Genomic DNA, 21,750 nt, shown 5'->3' with positions numbered 1-21,750 from the left:
AAAGTATATACCAAACTGACCAAATAGTCATTTGATATGATTAACCTAATAAATAAAAATGCTAAATAAATAAATAAATATAATTAACTAAAAGTGACAAGGTGACAAGAACAAAATAAAAGTTTACTATGGCTCAATAGTTCTATATTCCACAAGATGTTTGGCTCACAACACGATGGGGATGTCTTTAGGTGCAATATTTCATACTAGAGAGAAACTTCATCTAAGTTAGGGCGGGGTTGTGCAGGTGGGGGTGTCTGTGTCTTTATATGCCACATTTGTTGTATACATTTTCATACTTTCTCACTGCCTCAGTCAGCTGTTCATTAAAACTATCCACTCAACCTTATTAAACCTTTTCACACCAGAGGAAATGTAGTAGTGACAACACATTTTTCTGCGTTAACCACAACAACCTCAAATTTCTGACCAGTCCCACAATTATTCTCAGATTGTGGGATAAAAAAAATTCTGCTCGGATGTTTTAAACTCCCAAACCAGGGCAACAAGAACAAAATGACATCCTTTTGTTCTTGCACCCTCGTAAACAACAATGTTCTCCCTTCTTGCAGAGGTTGTAACCATTTTTAGACCAATTATACGACTGACAGAAATATCAGTAACTGATAACTAGCTTCTGTAATACACAAGGGGAAGTCTCCTTGGGTAAGCAACCCCACATTTCCTTTATGTGTGTAAAAGTATAATTATTAACTTAACTCAGAGCATATAAAAGTGCTGTAAAGAGCTGTTATTGCTCAATAATATATAGATAAAAAAAACACTTAATAAATATTATCTTTTTACAATTAATGGTTGTCTCCTCCATACAAACCTTGTGTTGCTGTGAAGTAAGTGCATTTTTTTTTGTTTCGGTTTGGAACATTGCATGAATATCACCAGGCTACTTGGTACAAATAACGCCTAAGAGCTCCTATGGATCCCTGTAAATTCCAAAAAACTTTGTCCTTTGTGTGTCCCTGAGGAAAGACTTTAAACATTTCGATGTTTATCTCAAAGATTTGGCAACTACAGGGCTGCATCTTCTGTTAAGTGATTATACAGACAACTTGGGAGTGATATAATTACCTCAAACATAGCAGCCCTAGTGGTGGAGCTTGTGGATGTGATAATATATGGTAATTACCAGTTTCTAGGGCTGAACAGTCTTGAAAGAATCTATTTAAGATAAAAGCATGAAAACAAGCCTGGCAGCGGTTGTACAGCATGGTGTTTGTACTGTAAAGAAGACAATGGCTGTAAACATTTAAGAAATGGTAATGGGATAAGTACTGTATCCCTTCAGGAGAACACATGTATTTTTGTTTATAGACTTAAAGTGTAAAAGCACTCATAAGGAAATTATTTAAAAAAATGAGAAGATAAAAATCTTCATTCCAAGAAAGCAAGTATGTAAAATAACTGTCTAGCTGCTTTAGGGCCTAATTATAGTTAAAATGTCTTGTTATTTCACTTATTTTGGTGTTTATTTCAGCCCAAAATACTGTTAAAATGTTGACAGATTTTTCTTTTTTTTAATTTAACAAGAAAATTACAAAGAAATGATTAACTTTAACTTTTTCTCCAAATGACTACAACTGTTTTTTGGCATTAACAGCCTAAATGAAGAGCTTTTCTTTCAAAGTTCATTTCAGTTTAAATTAACTGCTTGGTGAGTAGTGATAGTTAAATCTTTGTCCCTGTACAAACTCTTACTGGAGATACACAAATGTCAGACAGAACCCTCTGCAAGCATCAGGGGAACATCGTTTTTCTAAAGGCATTCATTCAGCCTGAGCTCTTTGTCCACGGCGGGGTGATCTGCTTTGGTCGTTGTCTCCTCACGGACATTTTGGCAGAAGATGACGGATACTCAGTTGATGAAGAGGAAACCAAAACACTGTAGCTCTGTGTTAGCAAACAATGGGGAGCTTTCTCTTTCAGCAAAGCGAAAGACCAGAGCGAGAAATGTGATCTTCATGTTCTAAAACTGAAATCAGATCAGCTAAACCTGTTAGCAATTTTCATATCAAAGATATTTAACCCTGAAATATCAAATAATATTAGAAACCTAGTTATTTGTTGCTTTGCTTGAATGACTATCTACACAGCGCTGTATTGAAAGGAAATGGAGGAGGGAAGTAAGCTTAGCATATCGATTTACCACATTTAATCTTATGCTGCACATTGTGTGGTTCACCGAGACTCAGATATTATCAGATTTTATTGATAAGGTAGCTGTCATTAGGGCTAATATATCTCCCACTTCAGTGCATCTTTCAGTAGCCACTCAGTGCTCGGCTGTTTTTAACCAGTTTGAGCCTGTTTCAATGTCAGAGCTTACAGGGACAGTTGTTAAACTGAGACCCTCGTCCAGTCCAACAGACCCGGTCCCTTCTCACTTTTTTAAGGAGGTCTGGGACACTAATGGTTCTTTTATAAGAGAAATCATAAACAGCAGCTTGGTTTCTGGCATTGTGCCCGCTTTCTGTAAGAAAGCTGTTGTTGAGCCTCTGTTGAAAAAATTGGGTTTATAGCCCACGATTTGTTCAAATTATCGGCCCATTTCTAAGTTACCTTTTGTATCAAAGATTCTGAAGAACTGTGTTTTAGCACAATTACAACCTTTTTTAAAGCCTTACAACCTTTCTTTAATCACTGATTCTTGGAATTCTGCCATTTTAGTGCTCTTTGACCTTACGGCTGCTTTTGATACAGTCGACCACACAATTCTTTTACACCACTGAGAAACTATGTGAGTGTCAGTGGGTCTTGGAGCGGTTTGAGTCCTACCTGCTGGGTAGGTCCTTTCCATCAGGCTGGGGGACTCCGTCTCTTCATATGCCTTGCTTTACTGTGGAGTGCCCCAGAGATCTGTCCTGGGTCCCGTCTTGTTTGCACTGTATCTCCTTTCACTTTGGGATTTTTTAAAAAAAACATGGTATGGCTTATCACTTTTGATACTTCATATATTTCCTATGTTTGATACTTGACTGTCTTTGTGAAGTCAGGGCCTGGTTAGCAAAGAATCTTTTAAAACTGAACAATGAAAAGACAGAAGTTATCTTGTTTAGTAAAGCTCTGATTGACCTGGAACCTTTTAACAACTTTATGTGTCCCAAAGTCACCAACCCTGGCGTCACCATAGACAACGATCTTCAACTTGACAAACAGATCAATGGTGTTTTAAAATCGTGTTTTTATCATCTTCGTTTTTTATCAAAAGTGAAACCGTTTCTATCTTTTAATCTTTTTTAGCAAATTATGCATGCTTTTTTCCAAGTTGTCTTGACTACTGCAATGCGTTTTATGCTGGCATCAGTCAAAAAACTCTGTCCCAGCTGCAGTTAGTCCAGAATGCTGCTACCTAGGATGAGACTAAAAACCAGCTTTTTCTGTGGTCGGCCCCAGACTCTGGAACGGTTTGCCCCCCCATATTAGTCACCAGTCACCACTGTGGAGTGTTTTAACTCTTGTCTTAAGACACACTTTTCTTTCTTGGTCTTTAACACTGCGTGGGTTGTTTTTTTTTTGTTTGTTTGTTTGTTTGTTTTTTTTATTTAATTTAATTTTATTTTATTTTATTTTATTTTTGATGACGTGATTTTATAAAATTTTTTGTGGTATAATGATTTTTGTGGAGCACTTTGGAAACGTTTGGTTGTGAAATGTACTATATAAATGAAAGTATTGATTAATTGATTGAGATATTTAAGCCTCAAATCCACTTACAACAAACTTTGTCTTGTAAGCATCACTGTTGCGGCTCTACTGGTGTTACCAATTTCCAACATCTCCACACCCGGAGTGATGGAAAGACTTGGGGAATAGGAGATGTTAAGAGTGGGCGGCCCCTCCTGTTGTACGAAACTCCAGTGAGGGGTGTTCGCCATATGCTCGCAGGGTTCCAAGGGAAGGGGGCTCGGAGGATAAAAGTGAGCACAGCAGCAAAGGGCCCTCCATCAGTGTGTTCAAAGCCTCCATATGAAAATGACTGTGTACATCTTCCGCTGAGCCCAAATTTAGATCAAAGGCAACCCCAGGCAGGAGGGGGGACCAGAGGGAGGGGAACATGGTTGGTATGGGCAGACTGGGACTTGTGCATGAAATGGAACTTTGTGCAATATGATGAGCAAATCAGTGAGTGTATGGGAATGTTAATAATAATAAGTGGGGAAATTTGTCAATTTATTTTTTCCCTTTCACACTGAAGATATCAATACGGAAGTGGAGCTGTTAACTTCGGATGCGACTTCCAGCTGGGTGAAATGAAGTTGTTGCTTTTTCAGGTTGTCAAACTGTCAGTTTTACTGTACTGACTCTGGACAGGATTGAATTGACAGAACTGGACAGATGCAAGATCATTTTTGATGTTTTAAGCTGTGGAATATTTGCTTCCTAAATGTCAGAAATGGGAAGCAGAAAGATTTCTTCACATCTGTGTAAGCTGTTGCAGCGAAAATAATTATTTGAAAAGTGCTATAGCCAGTTTTTTTTAAGTAAACAAACACACAAGTTTCTGCATTACGAATATTTTCTGTGTTTTTTTATAATTTCATGACATGATAAATATACCTATGTCCTGAGTTTCTCAGATCAAGGACAAATATATTATTAACACACAGCCAAATATAAGTGATTCACACAATCACTAATATAAATGTTTCAAAATTATACTGCTCGAGACCCTGATTAACAAATCTCATCTTAGATTATATAAATCACATTAATGGATGGAGCAGAGCTTGTTTTGACCAAAACACACTTCTTAGATGTAAAATCAGAAACACAGTAGATATTAAATCACCTTCCAGCCCTGGCATACGTTACTAATATTGCACAACATAAACTCTCATGTCATCTGTTTAAAACGCAGCGTGAGCAAACCTGAATGGGAGGGACTCAGTCTGGTAGTTTCTGTGGTGTATAAGTAAACTGGACAAAATAAATCAACTGAGCATTCATTTACCTCATTTACTCTGGAAACTTTGATTCTTTAACCCTTGAAACATTAAGCCATGTTTTGCTATTTTTGGTCTGTCTGTTTTGGCTGTTGTTTTTTTTTGGTTTTTTTTATAATAAAATGCACGTAGCACCTCAACTCTTTAAAGCACAGTCGACATTTAGAGATTATTTTTCAGGGCATCCCCAGTTGTCAGATTATGAGGCTAAAATTATGTAAAATGAATGTTTTAATACCATAAAGGCCAACCAAAGAAACAAAACAGTTTATTACTGATAGCATTTTGTAGAAACAACACAGCGACCAAGACTTTTGTAATCTGCCTATCATTCTCTCAAGTCTTGGCTTTCAGGAGAAAAAATTTTGGCACTGAAACAAACACACAACAGAAACTATTTACATATTTACACTTTTCCTCCGGGTGTTTGTTGTAGCTCAGTATGATATACTAAGTATTTACCTTTTATCCTCAAAAAACCAACACGCTCAAAATAGGGGTTTCTTGGCAACATAGTAGTGATAGCAATCTTTTTTTTTTTTATTATAAAAATGTAATAAAAAAAAATGTGTTATAAAGTGTCTCTCATTGTGGATTTACCTTATAGAGTTTCTGAATAGGCCCTGCGATGGACTGGCGACCCTGTCCTGGGTGTGCCATGTCTCTTGCCCGCTAACTACTGGGATGGGCTTCCCCGTGACTGTGAGCTGTTATAAGTATAGAAATGAATGAATGAATAGTGTTGTGCTAATTACTGAAAAAAAAGTAACTAGTTACAGTTAATAGTTACTTCAGAATCAGGAGGGCTTCACAAAGGTAATCTGGAGGCTTTACAAAGTGAGAAGAGGAAGCCTCAACTTGAGGATGACAATATTTGGCATCTGCAAAACAAGCCCAACATGCTAACTTTGCAACACTGCCCATGTTGTGCTACATCACTGCCGTAAACAGGAAGAAGCTCACAGCTGCTGGCCAAAATGTAGTAATTTGGCTAGTAATGGACAAATGCACCACAGGGTAATGGTAACTTAGTTACTTTCTCTAAAGAGCAATGTATTAGAGTATTAGTCACTGCCAAAAGTAACGGTTCTGCAGTACTGTGTTGATACCTAACACTGAATTAATGAGTTTCTGATTAAACGCTGCATTTTGTTGCTGGATTGTAAACTTCTTGGGCAGGATATAAATGCCTGGAAAACTTCCACAGATCACCTAAAGGATAAGCTATTGATCAAAATGTATGCCAGAGTTACAAACTACCATTCCTGAGAAATTGTTGACAACATAAGTGATGATACTCAGGGGTGCTGGCGATATAGCAGAGTTGCAAGGGTTAAGTGGATATGCAGTAATTAAATCCCCACGATATGCTGTGAGCTCTATACAAAATTACTCTAGTAACTCCAGTAAGTAGGTGCAAGTAGAGTCATTTAACCACAGTGGAACAAACATGTTAGTTTGGCTTTTAAATCAGGCAAACATAAATATGTTTCTATGCAGAACAGTTAGCAAGCTAGTTGCAAGCTGGAGGCTAACACAATGGAGTAGAACTATTTATTTGCTAAAATTGGGTTTAAAATCTAATTGGGGTTAGGTTTTGATTGCTTTATCTATTTAGTCCTTCTGCATTGTAGAACTGTGATTTGAAACCTGCCCGAAAATCCTAAACAGAAAGTCAATCAACTACTGCCTAACATGCAACATTTTTACATGCAAATTTTGGACATAAATTATAAGGTAAAATGTGCTCTTTGACACTCACAAATCTAAATTTAACATGCAACGGGCTGCATCTTAATTTATTGTTTTTTAGCTTAGACATTTTTCAGAAACAATTTGGTAAGTGGACTTAATCTAGTCTTGCTGACCACACAAAGTGCCAGTAAACAGTCACTCTTTCACTCATTTCTTGATTTATACAGTCCTAAATGCAAACATTAGAAACTTTGCTAACAAAAACCTTTAATTTACTGATAGTTTTTTTAAATGCACTTAAATGGATAGAAAAAGATGTAAAGACAGTCCTGACAAAGAAGCAGAATTTCTGGCCCTGAGATGAGGATGGGTTGGTTTTTCAGCAGTTTGGCAGAGTTTTAGTTACAGAGAGCTAAAGACTCTTTATTTATGCTCCATATTAAATACTTCTACAGAAGGAGTCTTCTGTCCATCTTATGCATTTTTTATGTGTATATTTCATTCTGATTTCAAACAGCTTCGGAATGCAAACCCAGACATAGAGAATGAAGAACTACATCTGGAAACTGCAGGAGCATGGATGGATGTACTGCCCAACAACCATGTCAATGTAAAAAATGCATTGTGGACAATGATGTTTGACACAGACATATCTATTTACATATGTAAAGGGAGCATAAACGAAGCTTAAGTGTCAGGCTTTGGTTTAAACATTCTTCATGTTTATTTTTCAGTAGAACAAAGTAAAAGCTAACCTAATAGTGTCAGAAGGCTACTATTTGTTCATTTCTTCATGACAATTTAAACTTATTCAACCCCAAATCTTTAGCTAGCCAATTGGAGAACAAGAGGCTTCACAAAAAATACTTCAAAAGTAAGATTAATTTCCAAAGAACCACTGCAAAAACTGGGTGTTTACTGCAAATGCCACTGGCTGCATGCTGAATGCAAAAAATAAAATACTAATGAAAACATTGCAAAAATTATTTGATCTCTGCTGTGACATAAATCTTAATCTGAAAACTCTTGATCTTAGTGGTGTTACAAATGCAAATACTTAAATACAGTAAAATACAATTGCTTGGCACCTTTCTTACATATACTCACCTCATTTCCTTAATCGTATGCTCCGTGCTCCTCCTTCTCGCTCCTCCTTCCTCTTCACCTTGCTTGCTGGCTCTCCAGAGAGGAGGTCACATGCTGCAGACCTGCTCTGTGCCATCTGGCTGACTTCCTGTCATCCCTACCCCAGGAGAGGGTGACTCTGTAGGGTATATGTGTGGAGAAACCCCCCTTCTCCCTTTTTCCCTCCTCCTCCTCCAGGCACTTGCACAACTGAGCAGAGAGGGTGAGAAAAAACACACACAGAGAAAAAAAAAAGAAAACACAGGAAGAAGAAAATAGTAGGAGAGAACAAAACAAAGGGCAGTGTGTGAAAGAGAACTAAGGAAAATAAAATAGAAGCAGGAGAAAAAGGGAAAAATCTATGAACTGTACAAGCTGCCAAGTTGAGAGAAATTTTCTGCTGATTTGAAGAAAACATGCTAATCAAGTTGCACCTCAAACCATGTGGTTTGGGGTCTGATGCCATCAGAATGGCTAAGTAAGTTTTCCAAAACCAAAACATTAAGGGCCAATTTTTACGTTGTTATATATGTTTTGAAAGTCAAAATGAAGTGGAAGGAGAAGTCTCCCACTTTCCTTTAATCAGTGAGCATTGCAACCATTAAGATATTTTTACTTTAAAGCTGAAATTTCAGAAACATAATTAAAGAACTTGTGGTTATACTCCCATCATGACTCTCCATTTGAGCTCGGCACACTTTCTTGTCCACATTCTCACCTTCCGCTCACACATCTCCATCTAACACAAGACGTTAACGGGTTAAGAACGCATACATGCCAGATTAATCTTAATGTCCTGACCATGGTCTTGCATATTCATATAAATATATCATGACTGCCGCTCACATTTGAATTTATTGGTTTTCCTGCTCTGCAAATTAGGGGGACTCCAATTGATGAATATTTTAGCACATGTGCACTCTGCGGGACATTTATCATCGGCTTTGCTATTATAAACAGAATAAATGAGCAGTCAGAGTAGGCTGCTGCTGCACTGCACTGAGCGCAGACGCACCTCCCCTCTGTGCTCTCTTTCTGAAGCCTTTCTTCATAACTGCCGCAATTCTATGAAATGGCTCCCTCTTTGATGCCCTATCTATATATTATACAATCAGGCACATATGGATTAGTTTACCACAAGGCAATACATTTCACATAAATGGCAAACATGGAGATTGTAACTGAAAAGGTCTTGCACCTAAACTGTAACACCTAGGGCAGCGCTGCAATTGAGACAACCTTTAGTTGAATCTATGTTAAGTGAAGCCCTCAGGGGGTCGAGACAGAGGTTAATTGGATCTACTAAAATTATGTTATTTCATTACAGATATTAAGTTTTGGAGGTTATCCTAATAAAAGGACAAATTTTTTAAAAATTAAGGTAATGCTAAACTCTAAGATTCTTTTTTTCCTCATCCTTGATGCCAAGCTTATCACTGCTGTCTGCATAACGAGAAAGAGATTATATGACAGTCAGTTTTAATGATGCTGTAAATGTTTTTTTTTTCTTTAGATAAACATGGTAAGAGTGGAAAATGTTTAACTTTATCTCATTATTAAGCTCTAATGATGCATTTAAAAAAAGAAAAAAATGTTTCACCACAAAAATCATACCAGCCATGCAGGGCAGCAACAAACAAAACAATATCAAGTAAATAAAAAACAGAAAAGAGCAGAGCTTTGTTGGTCATGTCTCCTTTTCTTTTTCTTCATTTCAGCCATCTACTGCTTTGGGAGAGTGCAGTTGGATGCCCTTTAGCACTTCTTTTTTAACACGTAACCAAAATGGCTGCTGGGTTTCTTTTCAAAGAGGCGCCAAACCGCCTAAGGCCTCGTCTAACCACTGCCGAAGCCCGCAAAACTGACAATGCAGAACCGCACATTGTTTCAAATGCTTTCATTCACAGTCCCAGCCTTTGGCAGACACTGAGAAATGAGTGAAATCCCAGCTTGCGGAAGCTGGCACAGTAACCGAGCATCCTGGATCCCTTCCACTTCAGAGAGCTCTACCACATGCTAACTGTCATCCACAAGGCACTGCAAGTCCAAAGGGTGGGGTCTGGCAGAATTGGGGGTGGGGGGTGCTATAGGGATATACCCTTCACATACAAACACTGAAGACGCTGGACTCCTCAGAGATGCAGTACCAGAGGCCATCAGTGGTGATTAGTATTTATACAGACACGTTTCTGAGTTCACCTTCTTGTCTCACACAACTGGCAGCTACCCAGAGTGAACCATCCCTGGGATCCACAGCAATGATGAGCCTCACCTACCTCACACGTACAGTACACACACACACACATACACACACAAATACATCCTTGTTCTCATCGCTGTCTACGCCTGGTAGATCCCCTGGCATGTTCCCTCCTCCTTCATAAACTCTAGCAGCTGCTTGGGCAATTAGCCATTAGCTCTTTACTTTTTACTAAAATACCCAGTCCTCAGAAATCTCCACAATTAGCTCCTTAATTGTCTCTAAACAACCCAGGCGTAACCAATAAATAGAAAAAGGGGGTAGGTAGTTAGGTGGAGAGACAGACTTCTGGGAAGGAATCAGAAAAGCTTAGAGATGGGCTCTTCTGCTCTCCTCCTTGAGCAGCCTTCGGCTCTTTTTTTCCTGCCTTACCACTGGTGGTGATGGCTCGCAAGGGGAATAACAGAAAAAACACAAGGCAGTCTGATGGCTCATATTTAAATTCAAACTGACACATCCATGCCCTTTATTCTGTGGTCTAACTATCACTTGTGAGAAATGCTAACATTCAGTGTGACAGAGGGTGTTACGGTGACTTTTAGACGGGGCAGGAGACCGCGCCCCCCGGGTGTGGATTTTTGTTGCAGCGTGATATGACACAGCTCGCTTGACAGAGCAATGGGGATACCCCCAAGATTAGCTGAATGCATTAAGGGAAGGCATGAAATGTAGATAACTGTTTATTAAATCACTGTTACATCCATACTGGCGGTTCCAGTTAACCTCTTTAACATTGACAGCAGCTACACCACTAACATGACAATGGCCTATAGGCATGAGTGTGCTGTTCAGAGTGTAAGGCATCAAACTAGACATTTCTCCAAAGAAAGAAGTTGACGAGAGAAGAAAGGAGTTTTTAAGAAATGTCAGTGTTACAAGCAGTTCCTTAACAGACAAAAATGAGCCATTTGGTCTTTTTAGCTTGTTGTGCCCTGAAACGTAAAAGAAAAAAAAAAGAACTTTTCTTTGTTTCACATCAATGTAACTGAAATATTTTGGAATAGTGAGGGGTCCTGCTTCCCTCCCACCTCTTCACCCCCTGTTCATCTTATCATTCTAGGAGCCTAAATATCAGCTGATGTTTTGATGAAACAAGAATTATACTAAGTCAAAGTTCCAACTACAGGTCATTTGTTCAAAATAGTTTCTGGCATTCAATCAAAGAAGCACATTTGATTGGCTTCCCAATTTCACTATACTGATAAACTGCTTCCAAATGAAAACAATCAAAGCAGAATCATGTATAATCAAGCATGGTAATTCACTGCAGCTTGTCTGTGTGTCTATGTCTCTGTTGTCTATTGCAAAATATAGCTCCAGCAGCACATTGTGTCAGAGAAACAGTTTTTCAAAAAATCTGTGTCCAGTCTGCAGTGACTTTCCTTACCGGTTTTTCTTTAACACACCCCTCACACGCCACACACACAAAGATAATGAAACACACATACAAAACAGCAAGGAGGTATACAAGCACCATCTAGTGCTTTATCCTGGAAATTGCTCTGCAGAATTGAAGAATCCGCCATTATTCTCTGTTTAGACTATTTGTTGAAGGTAACCATTAAAGCCTCCCCAAGACAGATAGATGCTCAATTAATTAGTCCTACCATAGGTTAGGAAGATTAAATCAGGATTAAATCTATCACGTTAGGTCAAACCTGAGTAAATGCAAAATGGTAATAACAGGCTGATTGAAAAGCATTTTCTTTCTTTTGTTCCACAAAAAAATTATTTTGATGTGGTTTTTTTGTCTTAGAAGAAATGTAATGGATGTCTCAGCATCATTAAGTACCTTTAAAATCTATAAACTTCCAATAGTTCCTGTCAAAAGTTTGTTTTCCTTTCACAAATGTGTTAGTTTTCAACTTATCTATAAATATAATATGTCACTCCTGAGCAAATATGTTATGAGTGTTCTGTAGATTCTCCAAATAGAGTGTGTGTGTCTATGCATGCACATGTGTGAATGCACATTCGTGACATTATTAAGGAAATAACAGGGTCATTCATCATGTAGCTGCTTTTCTCAGCTTGTAGAGATGAGACGATGATGATGATAGCAAAAAAGGTGGACAAGTTCCAACAACTCAATGACTCAACTGGAAAAATCAACTTCTATTACACTAACCTGATTCCACTAAAGTAATTACTTATCTGACATTGAAATACACATGGAAAAGGCAGCATGCTTACAGATCAAATAACTAAAAATAATTCTAAATATGCCTCAGTACCCCCGAAACCTAAAACAAGTCAGAAAATTAACCAAAAAACTGTGTAAGAGGTTTGCTTAGTGTGTATGTGTATGACTATATGCATCAAATGAAATGGTAAAATGTCTGAAATAGTGGAAGAAATAAAGAAAGAAAGAAAGAAAGAAAGAAAGAAAGAAAGAACTGACCTAAATGTAAACGTACAATATGAGGAAAAGAAATTCACAATTATGACAAATCCAAGCTGAGTTCAAGTTCATCTACAACAACTCTGAACTCATTTTTGTCCCACTTGACAAAAAATAAAACGTGCTAATTTATTTGGCATTGACGCAAAAGTTTACTCCCTTACAATCTCAAACAAAAGATGAGTTAATGACCCATCGGCCACCTTGGCTCAATAACATAATGTCATATAAAACACATCCAAAGTGCTCAAAATGAAGATTTTCTCTAACTTTTCGACCTTTTGGATAGAGGGTTTTTGCTTCAGACAAGTTGTGAAAAGTTTCTTGGCTTAATCAAGCTCAGCAGGCTTCATGTTTGTTACCTTTAAGAGTTTACATCGTGAGGTTTAAACATCTTTTTCCACTCAAAAGTGCGATCTTATTATGGCTACTTTACTTAGACATTGGAAATTCTCTGCACTCAGCCCAACAAGACGTAGCCGGAATGATCTGAGGATAGACAGTATTATGGAAGCTTGCTTTGGAAGCCAATTATGATCCAATATCCAGCTTGCATAAATGTGATTAGCAAACTTTAAGCATCAAACACCCACTGAGAGAGGATTGTTCCATGAAGCTGTGAAGCTTTTGAAATCAAAGTGATATGCATATTCATGGCTTCACTATTTCTCAGTGAAAGGGGAGGACTAGATGTAATCTTGAGGATATTACATAAGTTTTCCTTTCAAGCAGAGTGTTTTTACTTGTCATCAGTCAGGTCTTGGGAGAGATTTTGGAAGCAAAAGACATTTCTGAGTCTTTTTGTCTTTATTTTGCAGGATTTATTTAATATATTTGAGCAACTGAGAACAAAAAGAAGACCCAACTAGAACTGAAAAAAATGTCAATTAGATTGATTCTCTTTTTAGGTTTTGATCACATCAAAATTTGTCAGCAAAGGAATCGAAGATGTAATAAAATTGTAGATCTCTTTCCATTATTATTTGTGTGTTTCTGATATATTAACATGTACTGGTGCAATGACCCATCTCAGTTTAGTGTAAGATTATAATAAAAACACTGATGGTATGCAGCTGAGGAAAAGTTATAACTTCATACTGTCTCTGTTAAATACCATGCACTGACCATATCTGGTTATTATTGAAAAAAACTGCAAAAATCTGACAACCCAGTGGAGGATAATCCACACCAGTGTTTATAGGAGGATAACTAAGAGTTGCAAAACACCAAGTTTTAGGAGCTGTTCCCACATGTTTCACATAATAACAACTGGGAAGAACGATGAGTTTATATCAAGATATGCATGCAGTCCCTGAAAATTACTTTATTTAAAAACAAACATCAGACCTGGTGGGATTAGGGCTAAATATCCAGGATAGTTTTAAGTTATCTGGCTCATCTAACCCTGACAATTGAGACCAAGCCAAGTGGTCTCATGCTGCTGGTAATAAACAGTATGTTAAGCAAGGTTTTCTTGTCTTTCATGTGGAAAAGGAAATGTTGACATCAGATGAGTGGTCGCAATATGTATTCACGTATTTCTACATTTTTTAAAAGACACACTGTGATCCCAATCTTGTATGATGATTCTAATATTCATAGCAGACTTAGAGGAACACAGTCAGCAGCCTAATGAGAAAGGAAAGTTGCCCAAATAAAACCCCCCAAAACTGCTCTCTGAGTAGGTAGAGTAAGCATAAAAATGTCAATGTCTTAATATTAAAAGATAAGTAGATCTGACAATTTCTTGTTTGTATTAAATTAATGTGTTGCAGATGTATTTTTGAGGTATGTGATGCAGTTTCGGTTTCATTCTGTCACACAAGGCTGGCTGTTTTCAACGTTCTTTGCACCAAACAAAGAACAAACAGAAAAGTTATTCAAACAGCAATTCAAAGCAGTCACTAGATTTATTGTTGACATCTAAACTCATTTTCTACATTCATTTAAACATGCTTAGATATGTCTGATGATGCTTCTCTATAAAAGTCAGACAGAACAGTTCTATTCTCAGACAGTAGAGAAAATAGACTACCATCGTGATACACCCCTATGAGGGGTGAACAATCCTCGTGACACTGAAAACTCAGAGCTCAGCCCTTAATTAACTTAGTAATTCTGCTTATTATAACTAGGACCTTAATTATTATCACTAGGCAAACATTCAAAAAAGATCTTGCTTTCATTTTAATGTCTGCAATTCATGAAATTCAAAATGAGTTTGTTGCTCCAATTTTCTTGTTGCTTACACTAACTTATTGTTTTGAAGTATTATGGTAGTGTTAATGTCTAAATTCTCCATATAGGAGTGAATATGAGCATGAGTAGTTGTTTGTCTTACTGTGTTGGCCCTGCTATGGACTGGACCTGTCCAGGGTGTACGCTGTCTCTCCTGCTAATTGCTGGGATAGGCTCCAGCGTCCCTGTAACCCTGAATTAGACTAAACGATACAGAAAATGAATGGATATGGAATACATATATTACTCACAAAAAATAAGGATATTCAACTTTTAGCTGAAATTTAAATTAATGTAAAAAGAGTCATGCTACATTAATTATATCATGAATGATGGGTATTTAAGTATAAGTAAACCATTTTTTAAACTAAAGGTATCGTAAAACAGCTTTTAACACTTAGTTTTTCAATAAGAAATAGTGATATCTAATTAAATAGAAATTTCTATTCAAAACAAAGGCCTGTTTCTCTTATATAAGTGTTAATATTTAGTCATGTAACAATACAATTTTGTTACTAAATGTAACAATAAGTCATTAAATAAATGGGAAAAACTAACTGTTGCTGATTCTGTCAGGTATTTATATATAATAAAATCATGATCTAATGATCATTAAAGACCAAAAGCTTGAACATGAGCGTTACGTTTTCTCTGCAGTGGAACTGCAACAAAAACCTACCCGGCATCCGTAGATTCTGACGTCACATGTAAACATGGCGGTTTGTTTCAAATAAGTGAACAACAGGCATAAACACTACAAAAGACTCGTGAATATAATTCGATATCCGTGCCGTTTTAAGCATTGAGCCATGAGAGATTGTTAGAAATGTTATGTTAGTGGAAGCTGCGCGGTTTCTGCGGGTCGGAGGAATCATGTCAGAACGGAGGACACATGCTACTGCTGGCAGCCCTGAGTTCTCTGAACTGTGGAGGAACGTTTCCAATATCTCCTATAACAAAACACAGAGCAGAAAAACGGGACAACGGATGCCTGACACAACGACATCACCCATGTGTAACGGTGAGGCTGCAGATGAGTTTAGAGTGACAGATGTGTAGTTTTACCTGTAAGCTGATTCATTGATTGCATGGCGGCTGACTGTTTGCAGACTTGGAGGAGTGTAAGCGACCACTGGGTGAACAAAACAAACCGCAGACGGTGACAACACGCTACCTCCGTTCTTTACGTCTACTTTATGATCTAACTTTCAATTGAAACAAAGACAAGCATACACGATTTAACTTGTCTATGATATTAGAATTGGGTGCTTTTAATCTAAATGACAGTATTGTAGACAGGTGAGGCAATAAAATAAAATAAAATCGATTTCATTAATAAATGTTAGTTTACAGACAGACACGTTCTTATGCATTTCAGCTAGAGAATCTCATCAAATCTGTGAACAATATATTAATTTCATGGTTTGGGGACAGCGAGGAGCCATAAACTGTGAAACCCAGTAGATTTTTGGAGTAAAAGATCAGCATGTCTGTTAACTTAAGCAAGTGCATGGAGCAATACAAAAGCTCAAAGAGTGGTGGGGAAAAAAATAACATTTATTGATTGAGTTTTGCATTGTTTTGACTTTCATTAAATAAAAAGGGCCATGAAAAGACCTGAAGGAAGAAGCCCATTTAAAGAAACCCTCCATCATCCCAGAGTTTAAGTTATTCTGTACAGATCAGTGGACCAAAATTGGGCTGAGATGCAGAAATGATAACAGTTGATGGAAATTTTTAGTTGCAGTTATTGCTACAGAAAGGGGCACATTAGTTTTCTTTTCCCCATACAGACAAATGTAATTTTGCATCATTTTAACTCAATAAATAGAAAACAGACAAAAAAATATGCAATGACAAATTTTAGAAAAGCTTTTCTGTGGCAACTTATGTAAAAAAAGTAGCATTATTTAGGTCATAAAAGCCTCACAGTGTTTCAAACTCTGCTATGACATTTTACAACTTTTTACACAGATGCGCGGAGTCCGAGGCACAGAGGCGGCAGATACCCCGGATTCAATCACGGGGATTCTCCGGGAGACGGAGAAGCTTCACAAGATATTTTCTGGGATTCCACATCTCCCACACAAGCAGGTAAACAACACACTGATATCCAGACGCTGAAACTACTTTTTCATTTGGTTTAATCATTTATTTAAAGGCGACAGTGCTTATTAGTGAGCGTACAGTACTGTCATAAATATATCAGGTTTAGCAAGGTGCTAATTTCCATCTGTAGCCCCATAAAGGACCACTGCACCGTTGTCTGTACAAACTGGCTGTTTCATCTGAATGACAAGTTCACAATTTTGCTTGTTGATTTACATTTGTACAACATGGAAAGGTCATTGTACAGCTTATCTCATATTTATTATGTATTTTGGTAGTAATATTTTAGCATCCCCCCCCCCCCCCTTTTTTTTTTTTATTATTTTTTTTTTTATTTAATTTTATTTTTTTTTAGGGTTGGGACACTGGAACACCAGAGTTGTCGAAATATCAGATATTGTCAACCGCATTGCTCCAAAGGTCAGGTCAACTTCTTAAATATTCAGTTCACCACCTGAATAAAGGGGCTTTTTTCCCTGTATGTTTAGATGGACTGTCCATATTATTGGTTTTCTTTTTCTTTTTTTTTTTTTTTTTTTAACAACTTCCTCACTGTGTCATTTTGTAGAATATGAAATCAAAAGGGAAGGAATGTTCTTTACTGCAGTGGATCAATGACAGCGCCATTCCCTGTACACCCGAGATTCCGAAGCCAAGAGTCAAAAAGAGATCCTCTCGGTCTGTAACAAATCTATTGACCTGCATAACTCTTGACTGTAGTTCTGTTGGTTTTTTTCCACATTCATATGCACAGTTTGCAAGCTAAATAGATTATTTTACTTGTATAATCAAATTCTTCTTTGTCTTGATGATTTTTTTTCTAACTCTGTAGACAGAGTAGTGTGGATGACCTCATGAAACTGGCCAAACAGTTTGATGAAAACATGCAGCAAGACCAGGAGTCATCAGAACGGCTGAATGCTGTCAACAATAACTTGAATGAACGTGTGTACACCTCTGAAGCTAAACTGACAGATTCATCAGTCCCTAGTCACGTGAAGGATCTAAAGTGTCCGTCCTCGTCAGATCAAGTGGAAGCAGAGCTGCACGCTCTGTTTGACTGCTCCACTCAGCGAGTCAGCGGCAACTTGAGCGAGGCCTCTGCCTGTTCACAAGAAATTAAAGACCTAGCTGTGACCTCAGCTTTAGCTGAACGCCAACAGTCAGAGTTCAAGTCAGCTGACAAATGTGAATCAGCTGCACATCCCTCAGAGCAGAAAGGAACTCGCATTTACAATACAAACAGTTGTGATGACTTTGATGATGACTGGGAGAATGATGACTTACTCAATGATCCCTTTGTCTTGGCGATAACCCAGAATCCCAATGAGCAACTTGATGCCAAACCTAAGACCACATTTCAGCCTGACACTAAGACAAATGCTACCCAGTTCACCTCTGTTTGCAAGCCAACTACAAATAAAGCTTCTGCACATCAGCCTTCTGGCTCACACTGTAAGATGAGCTGCAGAGCTCTTCAGGAACTGTGTCCCAAACCAAAGGCTACCAACCGAAGCACTTTCAAGCTGGAGCCCAACCCTCACTTCCAGCCCAAGATGGCCAAAGATGTTTCAAAGTTCAGCTACACTAAGATTGAACCCAAATCAAATATGACTCACCAGAAGTCTGCTACCACAAAGACAGACTCAACTCTCAAACCTGACAAAGCCAACAATGATCATATTGGTTATTTAAAGGAACCTTCTGTTAAAGATATTTCTGATAGTTTGTGGGATGATTGGGGTGATGATGCTCTTCTCTACCAGGTGTGTGACAGCATGGAGAAGATCTCCAACAGTCAGCCACAGCAAGTGAATCCCAGCAACTGCCAAGAAAAACAAAATATTGCCATGGACAGACAAAAGAGAACATCAGATCCTCTGCAAATCGACATGGCCCAGTCCATGAAGGCCCATACCAACAGGGAGTCTGCGTGTGCTTTTGTTCGTTCTAAGTCATTACCAGAGACTAGCTGTGAAGCTGTGAACTACCAAGGATGGAACATTCCTATGAAAAGTGCCAACAACAAATCAGGGATGTCTCAGAGCTTCCCAGGAAGCCACACAAGTCTGGGCACATTTAGCCACTGTAGGGATTCCTCTGGAACTTTCCAGTCTGGAAATACTAATGTGGATATGAAACTTCTCATGGCCAGAGCACCACAGAACTCCAAGTCCCATCATCCAGCTTTCAAGAGAAACGTATCAGACTCGGCAATCATAAGCAATAAAGGTAAGTAGTCTACGTTTGGACGTTAGAACCTGGACTGTATTAAAGAATTACTCTGCATATGGAGCACTGTGCAAAGGGTTAGGGTTTTTAAAGAGAAATCTTTCCAAACTGATGTCACAAAAGGTTTTCATCTGTTTATGACTGGATTTCATGTGAATCATAGTTAAAAATTGGACCATTTCTTTAATCTTCTGCTCAGATATTTAAGGTTTTAGTAAAGTAAATTGTTCCAGTCCTCTTGGAGAACTTCTGTCTCTAAATGAAATCCAACACTGATTCAGGACTGCTTGCTCTAATCTTAAAAAAGAGTAATCTACTCAAAAATATAATAATATACACATACTGTAAATTGCATGCTTTTAACTTGAGTGTTCACACATAAAAGACTAGCTTTAAGAACAGTTCTCACATTTCTTAAAACAACAGAAATAAGCTGGACAAAAAACATGAGAAATGCTATATTAGTTCAAATATGCAAACAACTACAGTTGAGGCACCTCAATTAGGATGATGTTCAGTGCTTTTTTTTTCCTCTTTTAGTCAAATATTTGTGTTCTAATGTAATGTATCTTTGCAGTTTGACTTCATAGATGTGCATGTGAAGCATCCTTCCCTTATAGGCTGATTACATTTTTTGTGCTTCCATAAGCATAATCAGCTTTACATAAAAAATAAAAAAAAAGTGCTGTGCAGTGCTAGTCCCCCTTGAGTCTTGATAGTTTACAACAAACTCAGTGTTTACTTTTATTTTGACTTGCTTTCCTTTTTTTCCCTTTTCTAGTGTTTGTTACAAGCCAGATGACAGGGAAGTGCTCTGCAGCCGATATCGAGAGGAAGAAACAAGAAGCTTTGGCCAGGAGGCGCCTGCGATTGCAGAATGCCTCAAAACCACCCTGAAAGAAGTGCTGCAACTTGTTTCACCAAGACAAGCCTTTACCAATTATTCCCATACCTGCTGTTCACTCATCTCCTCATCAAAAGATTTTAAGGATGATATCAAGGATTACAAGCGTTTGCTTTGCTTGCTGCATCTAAAGAGAGTAACGCCTGGTAAGGGAAAGTAAATATCTGTCAGAAGTGCTGCTGATTAGGAAACCATGAAAAGAGATTTTAAAGCATGGTTTGTTGCAACTATCAGATCTGGTGCTAAGACCACTTTAAATACTAGATTTTTTTTTTCTAACTGTTGAAAAGTAGTTCACATCCTTTGAGTTGAGGGAAAAAAATTTATGCTAACGTTGGGCACATTTTTTTGTTTGTTTTATAGGGTTTTCATTTCAGCCCTCTGTGCCCACTTTGGGTAGTTTCTTTTTGATTGTCTTTAAAAGTAAACAGTTCTCTCACAGCAGTATTTCTTTAGACTAAAAGAAATAGAAACAGGCTCGTCACTGTCCGCCAATTACGTTTTAGTTTACACTGATAGTGACTGTGTTCTTAACCTTATCTGTCTGATAAGACAGCTGACTTGAAGTGCCTAAAAATGATTTTTGATTTATACCTAAAAACATGTCAACCTTCTTAATTCAGTATTAAAACCAGGACGACTTCACCGCACGTTGAATATGAAACAGTTCTTTTACACAATCTCACAAAGGTTTTTTTCTTTTTGGGGCCCAAACTAAACTTTGGAAAATGGCTTCTCGATTATCCAGATTTGTCTGTTCTTTGTGTCGATGATCCACTTTATTTGTGCATGTTGCAGTTTTTTATTTCAATTTTGCACAGATCAGAACCAAAGCTCAAAAACATTTTTTTTTGTCCTCTATTACGGCTGTTTTTTTCTTTTTTTGTAATGCACTTTTCAAAAATGCAATAAAAAGCTTATGTTAAAACACAACAATAGTAATGTGTTATTTTATTTATTTTAGACAGGATGGAATTAAATCAACATCCTCACATTTAATTATAACTCTAAGAAATTTGAGTCCACTTTGTTGTTTTTATTAGATGTGATGGTACTTGTTCCTCCAGTCAGAACAGTTTCATGTACAGCTGTCCACACACACACTTTCATAGTTAACTAATTATAATACTTCTAAATACATTAGAAGTGTGTTTATTTTATGGAGTGGATTTTATGAGTCACAATGTTGACAATAAAGATGTGTTTTAATATTGAAACCCATTAAAATGTTTGGGGATTTTTTATATTCAGTAGACGGATATATTTAGTATTTGATTATGAGAATTAGAAATTAAATGAGAAATGGTTTTAGAGGCTGATCCTTCAGGGTGAGCACTGAAACACTATTCTGAAGTTAGAATTCAAAGTCTGTTCACATAAAAATGCCTCAGAGCAAGCCAGAATACAATGTGGCGTCTAAACAAACTGGTGCATGACATCAGCATGACATTCTCTTTGAGCTACAGAGATATCTTTGAGTAGCTTCAAGGATGATTTTCTCAGATGAAAAACTGCAATTCAAAAATAATACTAAATCATTTAAGTGAACGGAAATGACAGAACTTTAATGGATTGATTTTAATCACAATTTCTGCCTAGTTTAACTGTGACAAACAGGAAAATATGTGATGTCAAAGCAGCTTTGTGGGAGATGTGGATCTGTTAATTTGCACATTTTACTGTTTGCACAAAAGGTTGTAACTTTAGAGTATATTCAGAGAATCTAGGTCCCTTTCAGTCTGGTTGAATGTATACATGTAGGAGTGATTTTGGATTATTTCAGCTGGACTAACATGTTAACTGTCTGGTACAATTTAGCACAAAT

At 37.5% G+C, this 21,750-nt stretch overlaps 1 protein-coding gene and 1 long non-coding RNA gene across 3 annotated transcripts; both read left to right on the top strand.

The window, feature by feature from the left end:
- The first annotated feature begins 2,292 nt into the window (after nt 1-2,292).
- LOC121655910 lies at nt 2,293-12,795 on the top strand. The gene is made up of 3 exons (XR_006013333.1): nt 2,293-2,515; nt 2,871-2,876; nt 12,786-12,795. It is a non-coding gene; the product is annotated as an uncharacterized LOC121655910 (long non-coding RNA).
- A 2,591-nt stretch (nt 12,796-15,386) lies between these two features.
- Nucleotides 15,387-20,824, top strand: etaa1b (ETAA1 activator of ATR kinase b). 2 transcript variants are annotated; one of them, XM_042009596.1, is made up of 6 exons: nt 15,387-15,701; nt 16,655-16,774; nt 17,145-17,209; nt 17,358-17,467; nt 17,622-19,021; nt 19,803-20,824. In XM_042009596.1, exons 1-6 carry the CDS (start codon nt 15,512-15,514, stop codon nt 19,916-19,918), a joined length of 2,001 nt encoding a protein of 666 aa, XP_041865530.1. In that variant the 5' UTR covers nt 15,387-15,511; the 3' UTR covers nt 19,919-20,824. The 2 variants fall into 2 exon arrangements, with proteins under 2 accessions (XP_041865530.1, XP_041865529.1); XM_042009595.1 differs by having other exon boundaries at nt 15,387-15,735; nt 16,659-16,774.
- Nucleotides 20,825-21,750: the final 926 nt, after the last annotated feature.

This window comes from Melanotaenia boesemani, chromosome 16 (assembly GCF_017639745.1).
Source record: "Melanotaenia boesemani isolate fMelBoe1 chromosome 16, fMelBoe1.pri, whole genome shotgun sequence".
Lineage (NCBI taxonomy): Eukaryota > Metazoa > Chordata > Actinopteri > Atheriniformes > Melanotaeniidae > Melanotaenia > Melanotaenia boesemani.
This window is presented reverse-complemented; position numbering and strand designations above follow the sequence as displayed.

Bases quoted from the DNA above. Each gene is read 5' to 3' on its own strand.
- etaa1b (XM_042009595.1), top strand. From the start codon at position 15,512: ATGTTAGTGGAAGCTGCGCGGTTTCTGCGGGTCGGAGGAATCATGTCA. The intron at 16,775-17,144 runs GTAAACAACACA...ATTTTTTTTTAG, and splicing joins CACATCTCCCACACAAGCAG to GGTTGGGACACTGGAACACC. The intron at 17,468-17,621 runs GTCTGTAACAAA...CTAACTCTGTAG, and splicing joins GTCAAAAAGAGATCCTCTCG to ACAGAGTAGTGTGGATGACC.